Source organism: Globicephala melas, chromosome 15 (assembly GCF_963455315.2).
Source record: "Globicephala melas chromosome 15, mGloMel1.2, whole genome shotgun sequence".
Taxonomy (NCBI): Eukaryota; Metazoa; Chordata; class Mammalia; order Artiodactyla; family Delphinidae; genus Globicephala; species Globicephala melas.
Window position 1 is genome coordinate 58,628,261 of NC_083328.1, and position 16,485 is coordinate 58,644,745.

The window sequence follows — 16,485 nt, forward strand, 5'->3', positions numbered from 1 at the left end:
CGTCCCTGCAGTAACTGTGAAGATCGAACAATAATACTGGTGACGGCAGGGATCCAATGGTTTAAGTCTTCAGAGAACTTTTACACCCACTGTGTCATTTGAGCCCATAAATAGTTCCTGAGGCCAGTGTGAGCAAGCCCATTTTAAAGATGGGAAAACTGGGGCAACAACTTGCTCAAAAACAAGCCGGTGTTGGACTGGAGACAGAGACCCTCCCTGCCCCCACCTTCAGAGGCCAAGGCTCCGGGCATTGGGGAAACTCACCTGCGGGATCCAGCAGAGGCCCGTCTACTGCCTGGCAGGGACATGGCCATGAGGCTGTGGGTCCGGGTGAGGGGTGGGATGGGCGGTGTCCCCGGGGCTGAGGAGAGAGGGTGGGTTGGGGGGGCCGCGGGGGTGGCCGGGCCCGGCCACGTCATCCTCTCGCTGGGGCCGCTGCCCGGCATGGCTTCTCCTCTCACCCTTCAGCAGGACACCCAGGACCGAGCTGGGGGCTGGCAGGCCAGGCTCAGGCCACAGCTGCCTCCACCAACAAATTTAGCAGGCTCTCACCCCACCACCCGACTTAAAATCACGATCATCAGAGCCTCAGGGCGGGCAGAAATCATCAGTTCAGCCCCGTGTCCTCCACATGAGTGAATGTGCCCCAGAGAGAACAAAGGCCTCGCCCAAGGTCACTGACACTGGGGCAGGGCCTCCTAATTGGCTCGGCCCAGCACTGAGTCCTCTACGCTCTAAGCCAGGCCCCCAGACCCCTGACTCTCGGACCCCCACCCCCACGCTGGTCAATCCTCCCTCGGCGGGGGCTGCAGACTGGAGGCCTCCTGGAGCAGGACCAGGAACCCCAGATTAGGCTGCGCTAGTCTCGATGTCACCTTCTCACAGTGCCTGCTGGTGCGTGGCTCGGGGCTTCCCGTCTACAGGGGAGACAAGACAGACCAACACACCACACACGTGTAGAAAGACATATGGATACACGCGAATATGAAAAGGTAGCACGCCCCCTCCATTCCAAGGCATGCCACACGTGGCTCAGTGAACATGCTCAGGGGGCCTGCCCACAACACAGGACATGCAGCCCTCGCCTGCCCCGCCCACATGCTGCACACAGGCATGCCCGCACCCATCCGTGCAAATGCTCATGCTCATTGTGGGGTGCACCAGGAACTCAGGGCACAGGCTCAACGCAAATGAGGAAGGAGACAGATGGGAGATGAGGACTCCTCCCTGCTCCCAGGGGGTGTCTCTGTAGGCTGGACCCAGTAGGAAGTGACCATGCCTGCAGAGATCCATCCTTGGCCCTCTTGACAAATCAGTAGAGAGACTCAGACCTGGCCTCCTGCCCAGGAATCCCAAGGCCCCTTTCCTGGGTAGAGGTTTGGGCTCCAAGGGCAGCCAGCCCTACAGAAGTTTAAGGAGGGGAGAGGCCCCATCCTGGGCTGGTGTTGGCTGCTGTGGAAGGAGGCCTGCACAGGGCATTAGCCCAGAGCTCCTGGAGTCAGAGGTGGAGAGGCCTGGGCTCTTCGCAGCCAATGTGCTAGTGCTGTGCCAGCTCCAGAGACCCTAGTCCCCTCCTGCCACGCTCAGAGCAAGAACTAAGGACAGTAGCCTGGGTTACAGGAGATTCAGCCAAGGACACAGTGTGCTGGACCTTCCCCCATGCGGGGAGAGAAGCAGTGACCAAGCCCTGCTCCACACCAGACCCCGTGCCAACCACATTACGTACATTATGCCATCGACTCCTCCCAACAACCCTATGAGGAAGTGCTGTGATTAGTCCCTTTACAGATGAGGAACCCGAGAGGGAACGGACTGCCCAAGTCCCAGCCCCAGTGTGGCAGGGCCAACACTGAACCAGGCCAACACCAGATGCTGAGGGGCTGGGTCTCAAACCCCAGAGCCCCTGCCCAGGGCACCACCCCTTCCCACGTCAGGGCCTCTGGGGATCCCGGTCATCCCGGCCAGCGGCGGGGCTGCGTCCTGAGTGGACAACGGCGCTACTCAGGTGGCCTGTTTCCTGGCTGTGACACAGACGTGGCGTGTTCCCTGGAGGGCTCGGACATTGCCAGCATTGTCTGCCTAGAGGTGTCAGGTGCCAGGCACAGGAGCCGCCGACACCCCACCTGTCACCTGAGCTGCTCGCCCCAGCTTGGGGATGCATCCCACCCACCATGCCCCAACTGCCCAGGCGGGGCCTCCTGGAACTGCAGGGCCGGCTTCCGGAGGAGGAACAGTGAGACGGGCTGAGGGGACAACAGTGCTACTCCACACTTGCCAGGAAGGCCACCAATGGCTCACCACCTCCTGGGCACAGGAGGGCCTCAACTAGGAGCAGCTTGGGAGGGGCTGATAGTCCTTGCTCGTGGGTGGACGAGGGCTTCAAGGATCATCTGTCACTGATTGAACACTTCTGCGGCCCGGTGACCGTGCTGAGTGCTTTTATGTGCCTTGGTTCATTACTTCAAATAAAAATCCTTCAAGGCAGGATTTTTTATCACATTTGGGTCCAAGGTCACACAGCTGCATGTCCAACAGACCCTGGCTTCTAGCCCCAGCCAGGCTGGCTTCACTGGCCATCCTCCCATCACCACTTCTGGCTTTTGGAAAGATGCTGTGATTTCAGGAGGACTTCTCAGCAGAGGCAGGACTCAGAGCTGAGGCAGGGCGTCGCTCTTCCAAGCCAGCTCTGGTGAGCATTGCTAAGGAGCTCAGAAAGTCCGGGTGGAGCTCTGGGCCCAGGTCCTGGGAGGCGGGAACGATGCCTGCTTTGCCTTGGAGCTGCGTGTGGCCTTGGTACAATGAGGGCTTTGTTGTCGCTGTCCCTGCTCCTACCTTGCTTGGCAACCCCACGCCTCCCTCCTCTCTCGCTCCCTCTTCCTTCCTCTCTGGCCAGGGGGGTGGGGGTGGGAAGGGGATGGCATTTGTACCTGGTTGGAGCAGACAGTCTCCTGGGAGGCCAAAGCCAGCCATTCATCTGGGACAGAGGTGGAAGTGGCATTTCCCCTGCTGGGACGGGACCTTGCAGGCTGGGGTCCCTCTGGGAGGGCAGAAGACACCCAGGCCCAAAGGGAGTTGTCTCCCCAGGATCTAACCCAGAAGTGTCAGTGAGCACCCTGGGCTCTCTCAGGTCCTCCCTCCCCTCTGGGCCCCAGAGAGGAGGCAGATTGCCATGGCGTTTGTCTCCATGCCACCTGTTCGGCCTGGAGTCCCGCAGGCCTGTCCCCAGGTAGCCGCTTGGAATGGAAGGTGGAAAGGAAACCCCTAGCCGTGGGGAGCTGGGCTGACAGTTGCTTATCACCTCCACCCCAGGTTAAGCCCAGCCCCATTTCCCCATCCTGCCCACACCATGGCAACCCTGCTGCATCTACCCCTTTGATTAGTGCCTCACACACCGAACAGTGGGGGTTCAGGAGATATAGCAGGATCCAGGGAACAGGAGATGGAAGGAGTCAGAAATAGTCAAAGATATCTGGGCTCAAATCCCAGCTCTGTCACCCTCCAGCTGCAGGCAGTGGGCGAGTCACACCACTTCTCTGAGCCTTAGCTTCCTCATCTGTAAGTGGGGCTGTAACAGAATGCACCTCATGTGGTTACTGTGAGAATAACACAGGATCATGCATGCACAGGGCTTAGCCCAGTGCCCACCACACAATAAACACTCGAAAATGGGAACTCCCAGGATTCTGGCACTAGATAATTGCAGTGCAATGTGAGCTTCAAAACAGAAAGACTCAAGGCATAATAGTGGCTTCAGGAGGGTCAGGGAAAGCGTCTCCAAAAGGAAATTTACACTAAGTCTTAAAGGGTGAATAAGAGGTCACCAGGCAGAGAAAGTGAACGGGAGGGATGGAGAAGCGTGGGCAAAAGCCGTGAGTAATGCAATAGCATGGCTGCTCAGGAAGCTAGGGGGCCTGGGGGAAGCAGAGGCACAGTGGGCCTGAGGCTGTAGAGGAAGGTGGGGCCAGGCCACACCGAGCCACAAAAGCCAGGATCTTGTCCTGTGAGCAACAGGGAGCCATGGAAGGGCCTTAAAAAGGGGACGGACACAATCAGACTTGCGTTTTAGAAAGCCCCTGCGTAGGGGGCCTTTGTGGACTATAGCTGGAAAGGGACAAGAATAGAGGCAGGGAGACCAGTTAGGAGGTTATCAAGAAATTAGAAGGGCCTGGGTCAGGGCGGCAGCAGGAGCAATGGAGAAAGGGGCCTGGAGCCTTCTCAAAATTCATCAGAGGCCCCCGATTAAGTAAAAATTAGGGCAAAACTCTTGATCCTGGCATTCAAGGCTCTCTTGTCTATACCCTTTCCAACCTGCTCTCAGCTGCTTGCTGACCCCAGGGGAAAGCCCTGTTCGTTGCTCCCACATCTTTGCAAAGGCTGTTTGCCCAGCCAACAGCACCTGCCCTGCCCTGCCCTGCCCTGCCCTCATGCACACGTCACACTTTCCGTAAGGCTCTGCCCTACAGGACTTTCCTCTTGGGACTTCACCCGTCACTTACTCTCTTGACCACTTAGCGTGTCATGCCTTAGGTTGAAACTCAGGGAACACCCCCCTCTGGGGAATTTCATAAAAATAAACACAATCAACACACAACCGTTAGAAACGCAATGAGTTAAACAGGCACATTTGATAGACCAAGGGGTTGGATTAGATGGTCTCAAAGACACCTCTGGATCCACCATTCTCTGATTCTAGGGCTGTAAATGAAATAGAGTTCTAATTGATGCTTTCTTCCCTTTCAGTTACTAAGACTCCTGGATTTCAGTTTCTACATCTGTAAAACTAGGAAGCTGCGTTCTTCAAAGAGACACTATGGCATTTTGCTCAATCAGCAAGTCATGGGGGAAAAACCAGGCACTAGGTTAATCTAATATTCTAGCTAAGTGAAAGTCCCTGTATGCACTATAAATTGTCTTTTTTTCCCCAAAGAATTAGCCATCAATAAGAGAAGAAAGCTATCCTAAAATCCAAAGGAACAGAACAATCTGTGTCTGATGACTCAAGCCTCTCACAATTGTGGAAAGCAGAGCAATGCAACCAATAGAACAGAACTTGGGAGGAATCTTGTCTCTGCCAAGGCAACGCTAGAATGCAGAACATTCCACCCTCAAACGGCAGAACGCCTGGTGCTCCTAGAATGCTAATGCAGAGGGAAGCGGGAGATGGAAGATGGGCCTGGGAGTGTTCCAGCCGACCTCTCTGGACCTCAGAGGATTAGTGCTATGAGGGCTACTCATGGCTGAGGAGTTTGGTAAACCTTCCATTGGCTTCACGACCTCATCAGCCACTATGCTTCTCTGCACTATAAGCAAAACCAGGACCTTTCTTCCTAGACTTGGGAAGGGGGGCAGTGGTGGCATTTCTCCTGTTTGCTTCCTGTTTCCTACACAAGCTGTTCTCAGAGCTGGAACCATAGATGGGGCCACTGGACTCCTTCTCACTGTGGCAACCCCAGTACAGCGCAGGGCAGACCCACAGCTTGGCCAAATGTTGCGAGGGCTCCCAAGGCAACCAGGATGGGCGTGAGGGCTGAGGCGTCTGCTATGCAGGTAGTCTCTGGTGGTTCGACTCAGATTCCAGAGCCTGGAGGGCACCAAGAGCCAGTGGTCTTCAAACCACCTGGAGAACTTGCCTCTGGGACTATGAGGGGGTGGGCTCAGGCCTCCTTCCCCATTTCACCTCGAGAGACTCCTCTTGTACCTGTTCTACATATGGAAGGTCTGAAGTAAGACTACATTTTTAAAAGGGTTTTGCAGGTTAAAAATCTATGTAATATATATTTTCCACAACGAGATACTATTTCACATCCACTAGGACGGCTATAATCAAAAAGACAGACAATAACAAGTACAGGCGAGGATGCAGAGAAATTGAAACCCTTGTGTATTGCTGGTGGGAATGTAAAATGGTACAGCCATTGTGGAAAACAGTTTGGCAGTTCCTCAAAAAGTAAAACATTGAATTACCAAATGATCTAGCAATTCCACTAGTGGGTATACACCCCCAAAGAATAGAAAATAGGTGTTCAAACAAAAACTTGTACAGGGATGTCCATAGCAGCACTATTCACAACAGCCCAAAGGAGGAAATGACCCAAATGTCCATCAACGGATGAATGGACAAACAAAATGTGGCCTATACATACGATGGAATATCATTTAGACGTAAAAAGGAATAAAGTACCAATACACGCTACAACATGGATGAACCTTGACAATATTATGCTAAATGAAAGAAGCCAGACACAAAAGGCCACATGTCGTGATTCCATTTATACGAAGTGGCCAGAACAGACAAATCCATAGACAGAAAGCAGATTAGCGGTTGCCAAGGGCTGGGCCAAGGAGGAATAGGGGATGACTGTTAATGGGATTGATGAAAGTGTTTTAGAGTTAGATAGTGGTGACAGATACACAACTCTGTGAATATACTAAAACCCTTTGTATTGTACATTTTAAAAGGGTGGATTTTATAGTATGTGGCTAGATATCAATAAAAAACAAAAATAATCTATATAATATATATTTAAAATGAACCATTGTAAAAGGACAGGCATGGTCCAGGAAGGGGAAGGGAATGGCCCAGGATGGCTCAGCAAGTAGTGACAGGACAGGAACTAGAAGCAGCCCTCCTGCCTCTACCTGACTTCAGGCAGCTGGGCCCAGGGCAGGTACTGCCCTGGTCCTCCTGACTCTGGGTCAGCCTGGAGGAGACAGGCGACTAAGACTGACCCTTTGAAGGTCTGGCATAGCCCCAACCTCATCTGATCCTCACAAATTCCCTGTGGAGGGAGGCCAGGTGGAGACTGATGCGTAGGACACATGGGAAACCTGAAGCTGCGGAGCTTTCGAGATCACTCAAGGTCACACCTGGACGTCTAGGTCATGAGTGCCTGCATTTCTACTGCATCATGACTGCCTCATAGTACAAGAGAACTGGGACACATACCGCTATGCTGCATGAAAAAGCAAAAATCTACTTTCCCAGGAGATTCTAAAATACCAGGATGGAGATGCAGGGGTTACATCCCCGCATCCTGGGCTCCTCATGCTTCCATAAAAGCAGAACATCGCATGTGGAGAAAAGGGAACCCTTGTATACTGTTGACGGGAATGTAAAATGGTGCAGCCTCTGAGGAAAACAGTGTGGAGGTTCCTTAATATACCGAAAGTAGAACTACCATATGATCTAGCAATTTCACTCCTAGGTATATATCCAGAAAAAACACTAACTTGAAAAAGTACATGCACCCCAACATTCAACAGAAGCACTATTTACAATAGCCAAGACATGGAAACAACCCAAGTCCCATAAACAGACGATTGGATTAAGAAGGAATGGTATATATACATATATACACACACACACACACACACACACACACAATGAATATTATTCAGCCATAAAAAAGAATGAAATATTGCCCTTTGCAACAATGTGGATGGACCTAGAGAATATTATGCTTAGTGAAATAAGTCAGACAGAGAAGGACAAATATATGATCTCACTGATATGTGTAATCTAAAAACTAATATAAATGAATCTATATACAAAACAGAAATAGACTCACAGATATAGAAAACAAACATGTGGTTACCAAAGGGGAGAGGGAAGGGGGAGGGACAAATTAGAGGTATGGGATTAACAGCTACGAACTACTATATATAAAATTGATAAGCAACAAGGATATACTACAAAGCACAGGGAATTATACCCATTATCTTGTAATAACCTAAAGGAATATAATCTGAAAAAAATACTGAATCACTAAGCTGTACACCTGAAACTAACCCAATATCATAAATCAACTATACTTCAATAAAAAGACAATAAATAAAATAAAATATTCCTGAAAAAAAGCAAGTGGACCTCACAGAAACAGGAGGTTAGCAGAGCAAGGAAGATTGTTCAAAAAGAAATTCTTCATGTGTCTTCTCCCTAAACAGTGTAAGTCTCTCCATGTCCCTCAAAGAATCAGCCATGTGGGCAAAGGAGAAGCCCTCACCATGAGGACCACTGTGTTCAACTCTTCCAACAGCTGCTGCATCCTGCTCACTAGCCCAGGTGCTGTGCGAGCCCAGCACTGAGAGACCCTCAGCTCCTCAAGCCACAGCACATGGTCCCTGTCGGTGACCTTGCACCCTTGACCTGAGTCTCAGCTGCCTCATGCATTCAGTGGGACCCACCCTCCTGACCGTGCCTTATCCAACCAAGGCAATGAATGGAGCAATGGGGGAATTCCAGACAAACAGAGGACAGAACATTTCTTGCCATTACTACTGCTACCACTGCCTCTTATAGGGGATATTTTCTCCTTTTTCAGAAGTATTATTCCTTGCTTTAGTGCAAGTCAGAGCAAGCCCAGGTGGTGACTCTGAGATTACCGGCACCCTCTGCCGAGCCGACTGCCCTGGGGTGGCTCTCCAGGCCAATGCCTGGCAAGCCTCCTACATGGGGAGGGGCAGCAGGGGCGACACTGGTTTCCATCCCTGCACAGCTGTGCCAGGGCTGCCCCTCTGCAGACAACCATGGGGAGGTGTGGGGGACAGAGGGGCCCTGGTGCTAGCCCCAGCTTGGGAGCTGCTTGGCAAGTGGCTCCTGGCAGGTGGAGGTCCTTCAACGACCTTGGCCACAGCATGTGCTTCCCTGGGCTTCCCGGCTGATACAGCTGTCAAGCCGCAGCCTGGCTCCTCTCCTGCCACCGCCTCCTCCTGAGGTTCCAGCTTTAAAGCATGACCCTATGGACTCTCTTTTCTTCAGATCTCTGCTGCGGTTCTTAGGATCCTTGAGTCAGTGTCCACCCCTCCCCTGCATTTACCCCAAGTACCTACAGGAGCTAGAACACACTCACAGAGCTCTAGAATGGAAAGAATGTTGGGTAGACTTTGTCACAGCCCACCGTTTTACAGACAGAAACTGAAAGCCAGAGGGAGCACGCCATATGTCTAAAGTTGCTCAGCAAGTGCAGCACAAAGCCTGGGCTGGGAGCTCACCTCCTGACTCTAGTGACAAAGCTTCTGCACTGCAGCCCCGCCCCACACCGCTGTTCGAATCCAGGCAGGAGTCTCTGATAAAATAAGAACAGAAGGCGGCTTTTTGAGTAAAGAAGTCATGGAAGGAAAGCCAAGGGTAAAACAGAAGTCTCACCAATTTTGAGGCAGCTCACAAATGACACAGTAAAATATACATTGAAACCGAGGCCCGGGGAAGAAGGGAATGCCACAGGCTGACCACACATGCAAACGTGGCGGCAATAACGAGGCTCAGATTCCACTCTGAGCTTCCTGGCCATCAAAGCAAAAAGAGAAATTATGCCCAGTCTTCTTGTTCTTATAGTTAGGGGAGAGCAGGAAGCAGACTAGTTCTTTAGGAGACATAAAGCTCTCCCTAAAATGAACGCTAAAAGAAACATTATTGCATGTGATTTGCTGTAGGGATAGAGGACTGCCTATTGTGAATCTGCAAGGAGGATCCCAAGATAAAGGAAAGATGGTGGCCTCAGAGCTCAGCCAAGTTACCCTGTATGTGCTGTGCTCTGCTGACATGAGATTGAAGGACCCATGGAACACAAGGACCAAAGGGCTAAAGGGATGTTCAGATGTCATCTGATCTGCCTGGGACCACAGCTCCTTTCCATGGAGATAGCCCCCACCCAATCTGAGATCAGAGAGCTCTATCTTCCTGGGAATACAAAGCAGGGAACCACATAAACTCATGCTGTCTCTTGCATTCTCTCTCGCTCTCGCTCTCGCTCTCTCTCCTGGCATTTCATGACAATCTAGTCCAACTGCCACATCTTCTAAGCAGAAACTGATGACTTGCCAAAGGCCACAATGTGAGCTGTAGGAACAGGGGACATGAGACTGAAGGTGGGCCAGCTGATTCCAATCCCACCAGCCACTGTGGGCATGCTGCTCCTGTTGGAAGCCAAGTCTCACCTGTCTGCTTGAGGCTCCTGGGGCCTTTGTATGGAGATATAGGCCCAGCTCACCCAACTGTTCCTGTTTAGCCCAGGAGCCATGCTGATCCCAAATCAGCATCCTTTACCTCTCCTCCCAGACCCCCTTTCTTTCTCCAGCTGCCAGCTTCCCTGCCGTCCTCAGCAGCTGATTCCTGTCCAACTGACTTCCAGTGGCACTTCCCCCATCAAGCTGAATTATTTTGCCTTCCCTAAGATCTGGGGCCTTTGACAGAGCCCAACACGGCTCACACTTGCTGAAAGAGGGTGGGTAATTATAAACCTCTCTCCCCAAAAGACCTCCTACTCTGGAGAAGCTGCTCCACCCCTTAATTTAGCTAAAATGAGCATTTTAAAATGTTTTCAAAGGGAGACTCTGTAAAAATCTATGTCTATATTAAAATCCCTTTGTCTCAGAATGAGTTTTTCCCCTTTGCTGGGAGGCTAATTTAACAAAAAGAAACCATGGCTTTGGGCTCAAATATGCCAGGATTTGAATTCCAAACTGCACTACCCACTATCTTTATGACAGTGGGAATACCACTTTACTTCTCTAAGCCTCAGTCTCCTCATCTGTAGAATGGAGCTAATTACAGATATTGTGCACAAGTACAGTCACGATTAGCAGTTATACGTGCTAAATGCCTAGCAAGGATCTGGCATAGGGAAAGCACTCCATAAACAGTATTTATTTATTCACCTAAATAGTCTTGTTCTTAATGTTGTTCATATATGTTACATCTTTATTCCACTCCAAAATCTTCATCTGAAATATGATAATAGTTTGTATTTCAGGGGTCTCTTTCTTTCTCCCCATGCTTTATTTTCTCCACAGTCCTTAGCAACAGCTAATGTACTTTGTTTATTGTCTCTAGAATATAAGCTCTAGGAAGGTAAGAATATTTGCCCATTTATTTCTTAATTTAGTTCCCAGCGCTTAGACCAGTGCCTGGCACCCCACAGGCCCTCAACAAATATTTGCTGGATGAATAAGTGGTTCTGCACTCACTTGGGTTGATATCACTACCCAAGTAAGTGCGGGCTTCTTAGCAAGTAAAAAAAGGGGCAAGAAAAGCTTTGCAGTACTTAGTTTATATTATTATAGTCCTTCTCACACATGGAGTCCTATTTAGGTGGGCTGGTCTCTCCTGCTAGATTTGTAAGCCAGGGATTTATCCATCTCTGAATCCTTAGTATCTAGCAGGGTCTTGAGTACAAAACCCTTAAAAACTGCATCTTAAGGGAAAGCATGAAAGCACAGTTTGAAAGCTGTCATTTAATCAGCCTCTTGCCAGGCACTGTCCTGGGTGTTCCACATCTATCCTCTCAGTTCACCCTCACGTTAGGGGGTGTGCCCTCCATTTTACCACCAGAGACCAGCGAACTTGCAGGAGGGCACGTAGCAAGTAGGTGGTAATACTGAGAGTGGAACTCAAACGATTCCAGCTGCCCCTCTAAATTACATCTCCGCACTCAGAAAATCCAATTCGTTGTGTCAACAACCCCAAATCCTGACAGCAGCCCTCAGAGAAAAGTGAAAGATACAACATTACAGTGGATCCTCATGGTTTGCAGATTCTGTAGTTGCGAATCATCTACTTGCTAACATTTATTCATAAGCCCCAAATCAATACCCAGTTCCTTCACAGTCATGGGTGGAATGCACAGAGCGGTGAAAAATTTCAGTTGCCTGATGCCCACGTTCCCAGCTGAGTGGAACAAGGCAACCTCCCGTTTCATTTCTTTTCTTCTTTCTTTTTCTTTTAAATAAAATTGATTTTAAAAAATAGTATTTTAAACTGCACAGTTTCCAGGAGTACACAGTTATCAAAAATGCACACACTTCACTTAGCTTGGTTCCTTTCTTATACTATAAACAAGTGTCCTTTTTGTGGTCTCTTTAGAGCTATGTTTTTAACATATTTTGTGCTTTGCTTGTGTGGGGGGGTAATTTTGCTATTTAAAATGGCCCACAAGCATAGTGCTGAAGCGCTGTCCAGTGTTCCTAAGCTAAGGAAGGCTGTGACGTGCCTTATGGAGAAAATAAATGTCAGATAAGGTTCGTCCAGGTGTGAGTTATAGTGCTGTTGGCACGAATTCAATGTGAATGTATCAACAATGTATATTAAAGGTGTCTTTAAACAGAAACACAAATAAATAAAACAAGGCTATGTATTGATCAGTTGATGAAAATGTTGTGACCAGAGGCTCCCAGGAGCCTAATTCTGTATTCTCCCTCAGGAGCAATGGTTTTGTACTAGTTCAGCGTTCACAGCTGGTTTATAGAACATCACTATTGCAAATAACAAGGACTGACCGTATTAAGCACAGGTGCCCAGCACCCAGATCTGCGCACAACAGGTCCGGTTGTGTTCACGCACAAGTACACGTACAACCACGCTCGGCTGTGTGCTCAGCTCCGTGTACTCAACACTGCCGTCCGCACCAGCACCCGCCGAGCCCTCGGGGGGCCGTGAGGACTAAATGCAGGAGCTCGGTGGGTACAGCCAAACACTCCTGGATTCAAATCCCAGCTCAGTGGGGAGCTGTGTGCCTGCAGGCCTGTCATAATCAGGGCCAGTTTCCTTACGTGTACGTGAGGTTAATCGTTGTCACGATGGTAAAGTGGGGCTGTGCAGGTCAAGCTGCCAAGCGCAGGGATGGGGTGGGGCTTGGGGCAGGCAGCAGGACAGAGCCTTTTCAGCCCTTGTATCTGTACAGGGCATGTATGGGGTCCAGGAGAGCCAAACTGAGGGCCTCCCCCTCCTTAGCCGACTGGCCTCCCTGCTCTCGCAGGCCTGGGCCTCACTCCGCCCAACGTTGCCTGGAGGAGCACCTGGAGGCCAGGAGGCCAGGGACCAGAAGGTCAAAGCCAGAGGTACTCAGAGACAGGCAACTCCAGGGGTCCCAAACTGGCAGCCCATAGGCTGTATCGTGCCTAAAGACCACTCTCCTTTGGCCTGCATGTACGTGTATTTTAATTTCAGTCAACATTTATAACTTGAGAGACTGCATACTTAAAGAAACCCAGATTTCTAGCTTGTCTTAACCCCAAAGATCCTGCAGCTCCGTGCCTGCATTCCTGCATGGCAGTGATGGGCTGAGGCTGAGGAGTGGCCCCTTTTTGCCAGTTCTTACCTGCACTTGTGCTCTTTACCTGGGCTGTTTCGTTTGTTAGCTGCCTGGCATTGGGGTTTGGAATCTCCAGTCTAGTCCAATCCCATTTTATAGACAGAGGATCTGAGGTCAGGGGGAAGGCGTGGCGCTTGCCCAAGGCCCCAGGTATACTGGTGGAGCTGAGATTTGAACCCTTGCAGCTCTGAGCTCAGGGTGCTGGACACGCAGGGAGGCTGGGAACACAGAACGGGGGACTTGGGCTGAGGGGCAAATCCTGTTCAGGAAAAGGCTGCTGGTGCCAAAAGGTAAAGCAGAGACCAGCAGCTCTGGCTGCAGTCAGCAGAAAGCTCTCCTTCCCACCTGCGGGCAAATACCAGCCTCCCCCACCCTGTAAGAGAAACTCCTCCCCGGCTCTGTTGACACAGGGCTCTCAGGTGTCCCTCTGCCCTGACATTTCCCCTGAGCAGGCAAAGATCTTCGTAATCGCAGGGGCCCCCGGGAAGGTGTGCAGAGCAGGGGTTTTTCCTAGAGCAGAATCTAGCTGGAAAACCTAGGTCTCAGCAGAGGACTGACCATGGGCTATAGCTTCCTCATCTGCAACATAGGGTTTCAACTGCGAAGATTTAATCAGATAATGCTGTGAAGAGCCCTGGCACACACTGCCCAGTGAGCAGTCATTTCTTTCCCTTATTTTATAAACCAAGGCCCAGAGACAAGTGAATAATTCACCCCAAGAAGGTCACGGAATTAGCTCCAACTGGGTAATTTTTAAATGTTAAATATAGTTCTATTTATGAATGTTGTTATTATAGCTATAAAGTACCACACATCTTTTTTTTTTTAAAAAAAGCCTCCATTTTTGCTACTCAGAGATAAACCACTGATTAATTTGCCGGCTGCTCCTCCTAGCTTTTTTCTAAGCATAGAAGAAAAACTATTTTGGAGGCGGGTTTTGTTATTTTTACATAGTTATAAACATGGTAGAGAGGCACCTTTATATCTTTTTAAAAAATTTAACATGGTTTATGAATTGCCCATGATATGGCATATTCTTTATAGGAAGTATTTTATGGGCTGTATAATAGTCCATTTCATGGGTCCATCACTGTTACCTTAACATCCCCCTCTGTTGAACATATAGACTTTACTATCAAAAAGAATGCTACAACAGACATCTTCATGCATTATTATTTTTCTGTCGTTAGAATTATTTCCTTAGGAAGGATCCCCAGTAGTAGGTTTATAGGGTCAAAAAGTTTGAATATGCTGCCAAACTGCTTTTCTAAAGGGCTGAGTTGCTAGTTGATTCTCCCCCCATAACATACGCACAGCAGCTGTGTTTCCCCTTGACAAAACCACAGGCACTTAGCCTTGCCTCCTGAAAGGCAAGGAGTTCGAGCTCAAAACAGGAATTACCAAAGATGGTCTTTCTGTGTCTCTTTGGCCTTGTGACAAGTGTCTTCACCTCACATGGCAAAGAGGGAAACTGAGGCCTCCTGGAGAGACGTAGCTCGAAAGTGGCCTAGCTCCAAGATTGAAAGCAGGTCCCCTCAAGCTTCTCCTCTCTCCTAATCAGAGTACTTCTTACCTGTGTGGCAGCTCTGGCAGGGACATTTCAGTCAATGTTTACCAAGCGTCTATGTGCTCTGGGTTCTCCCCAGTAGTCCCAGTAATCAAAGAGTGTGTCAGGGAGGGGCTGGGCAGAGGACAGAGGGAGCCTCTCTGCAGAACTCAGGAGCAGGCTTCTGCAGATGGATGCAGATGTCTGTGGAGGAGCATTCCAGCTTCAGTGCAGGGAAGGGGGGTCAACATTACAGAAACATGCAGGAGAAGGGGAGATACAAGGGGCTGGGTTCACGAGACCAGACAGTGTAGGGACAAAGGGGAGCAGAGGGGAGACCAGGCACTGGGGGAGCACCTTTTGAGCCTACAGAAAAAGTTCTGAGCAGAGGAAGGACGAGGTCAGGTTTAGATTGTAGACGATAACCCTGTACCAGCTCTGCTGAGAATGGGCTGGAAGAGATGAGAAAGGGCACCAGGAAAGCCAAGACGGGAGAAGAGGAAAGGAAGTGAGAGAAGTAAAGATGTCTTCGAGAGAAATTTAGGGAGTAGACAGGGACCAAAAGAGATGGGCCGTGGGAAACCAGGGAGAGGGAAGAACCGTGATGATGCCCAGGCCTCTGGGTACGTGGGGGTGATGCCCACCCAATGTTCATCTCCCCTTCTCCCTTAATAACAGAACCCTATTTTTGTTCAGGGTTGGCAATATACCCAGCTTAAAACACACCAGTATCCAGAGTGGCGCTGGCAGTTCTGGCCTGTGTACTATGAGCATCAGTACCGGGCCTGAGAGTCTGGCTAGTTGTCATCTAGCACGCGAGGCCGGAAGAGAAGTGGGCATCACGCCTTCAGTGGCTCAGTCTCCCAGGTGCCAGGAGCAGGGCCAGATTCAGAATCAAGGGCTAGCAAACACGAGCTGAAGGAAGTCAGGCAGCCAACCAGGTGATCTGGGACCTGAGAACCCCATGCACAGTCAACCTAGTACCAGGAAAATGGCCTCGAGGCCACCGTCCATCTCCCCTGGGACACAGCCCAGCACAGGAGAAAGAGCACAGAACTGGGAACCCGTACGCTCAGCTCTGCCATTGACTCACAGGCCTGAGGCCACCCTTCTTTTGAGTTGATACCTCAGTGTCCCCATCTATAAATGGAGACAATGCCCCCACCTCATGGAGCTGTGTGACCACCTGGCCTCTGCCATCACATCTTCCCAAATATCCTCACTGATTCACCTCATGGGTTCACCATGCTGTCGCCTATGCAGTGCCCTCTGCCTAGAAAGCCCTTCCAAGCTTCTTCTACCTGCTTCTCTTCCAAGCTCAATTCAAGCATGGATGCCCACGTGTGGCTCCACGGGGGGCAGAGTTCACAGCTCTCGCCAAGGTGGCCCCATGGCATGTGCTCTTTTGTTATACCAGGAGGACACAGGCTGTTTACACACATCCGCTGTGGATCACTATCTTCCATTTTTTGAGGGTTTCTAAGTCTATATACACAGACACACAGACACAGAGGCGTTTGGCTTAAGCAGCGATGTGCACTGCTGGCGAGCTGTGCAAGGGCACTGGCAGAAGAGGTAGTGATGCCCTCAGCCAGGCTCCACACACCCAGAGCAGAGCAGAGAAGGTTGCCCTGCGCTGTTCCAGCCAGTGCATCTCGAGCCTGGCCCAGCGTGGAGCTCAACAAACACTCCTTAATGAATATATGGCTTCTCCTCCTCTGTCTCCCAAATGCCTTTTGTGACGAGAGATGGTGCTGACACTCTCCTTGTCCTTGGAGTTGAGATGGTCAGCTACAGAGTTCTGCACCTGCCTCTCACCCACAGAAAGGCAGTGCCGTGCCCATTGTACAT

General features: G+C 50.3%; 1 protein-coding gene across 17 annotated transcripts in view; it reads right to left on the bottom strand.

Annotated features, from left to right (window-relative positions):
- The window catches only part of SNPH (syntaphilin), a 41,851-nt gene that overhangs the window by 12,535 nt on the left and 12,831 nt on the right, over nt 1-16,485 (bottom strand). For 3 of the 17 annotated variants that reach the window (XM_060284088.1, XM_060284079.1, XM_030831031.3), the window contains one exon: nt 265-361. The exons of 1 other annotated variant lie outside the window; for it this stretch is intronic. In XM_060284088.1, the coding sequence (XP_060140071.1) occupies nt 265-314 (50 nt within the window). In that variant the 5' untranslated portion in view covers nt 315-361. 13 more of the 17 variants (XM_060284081.1, XM_060284091.1, XM_060284090.1 and 10 more) reach the window with 10 other exon arrangements.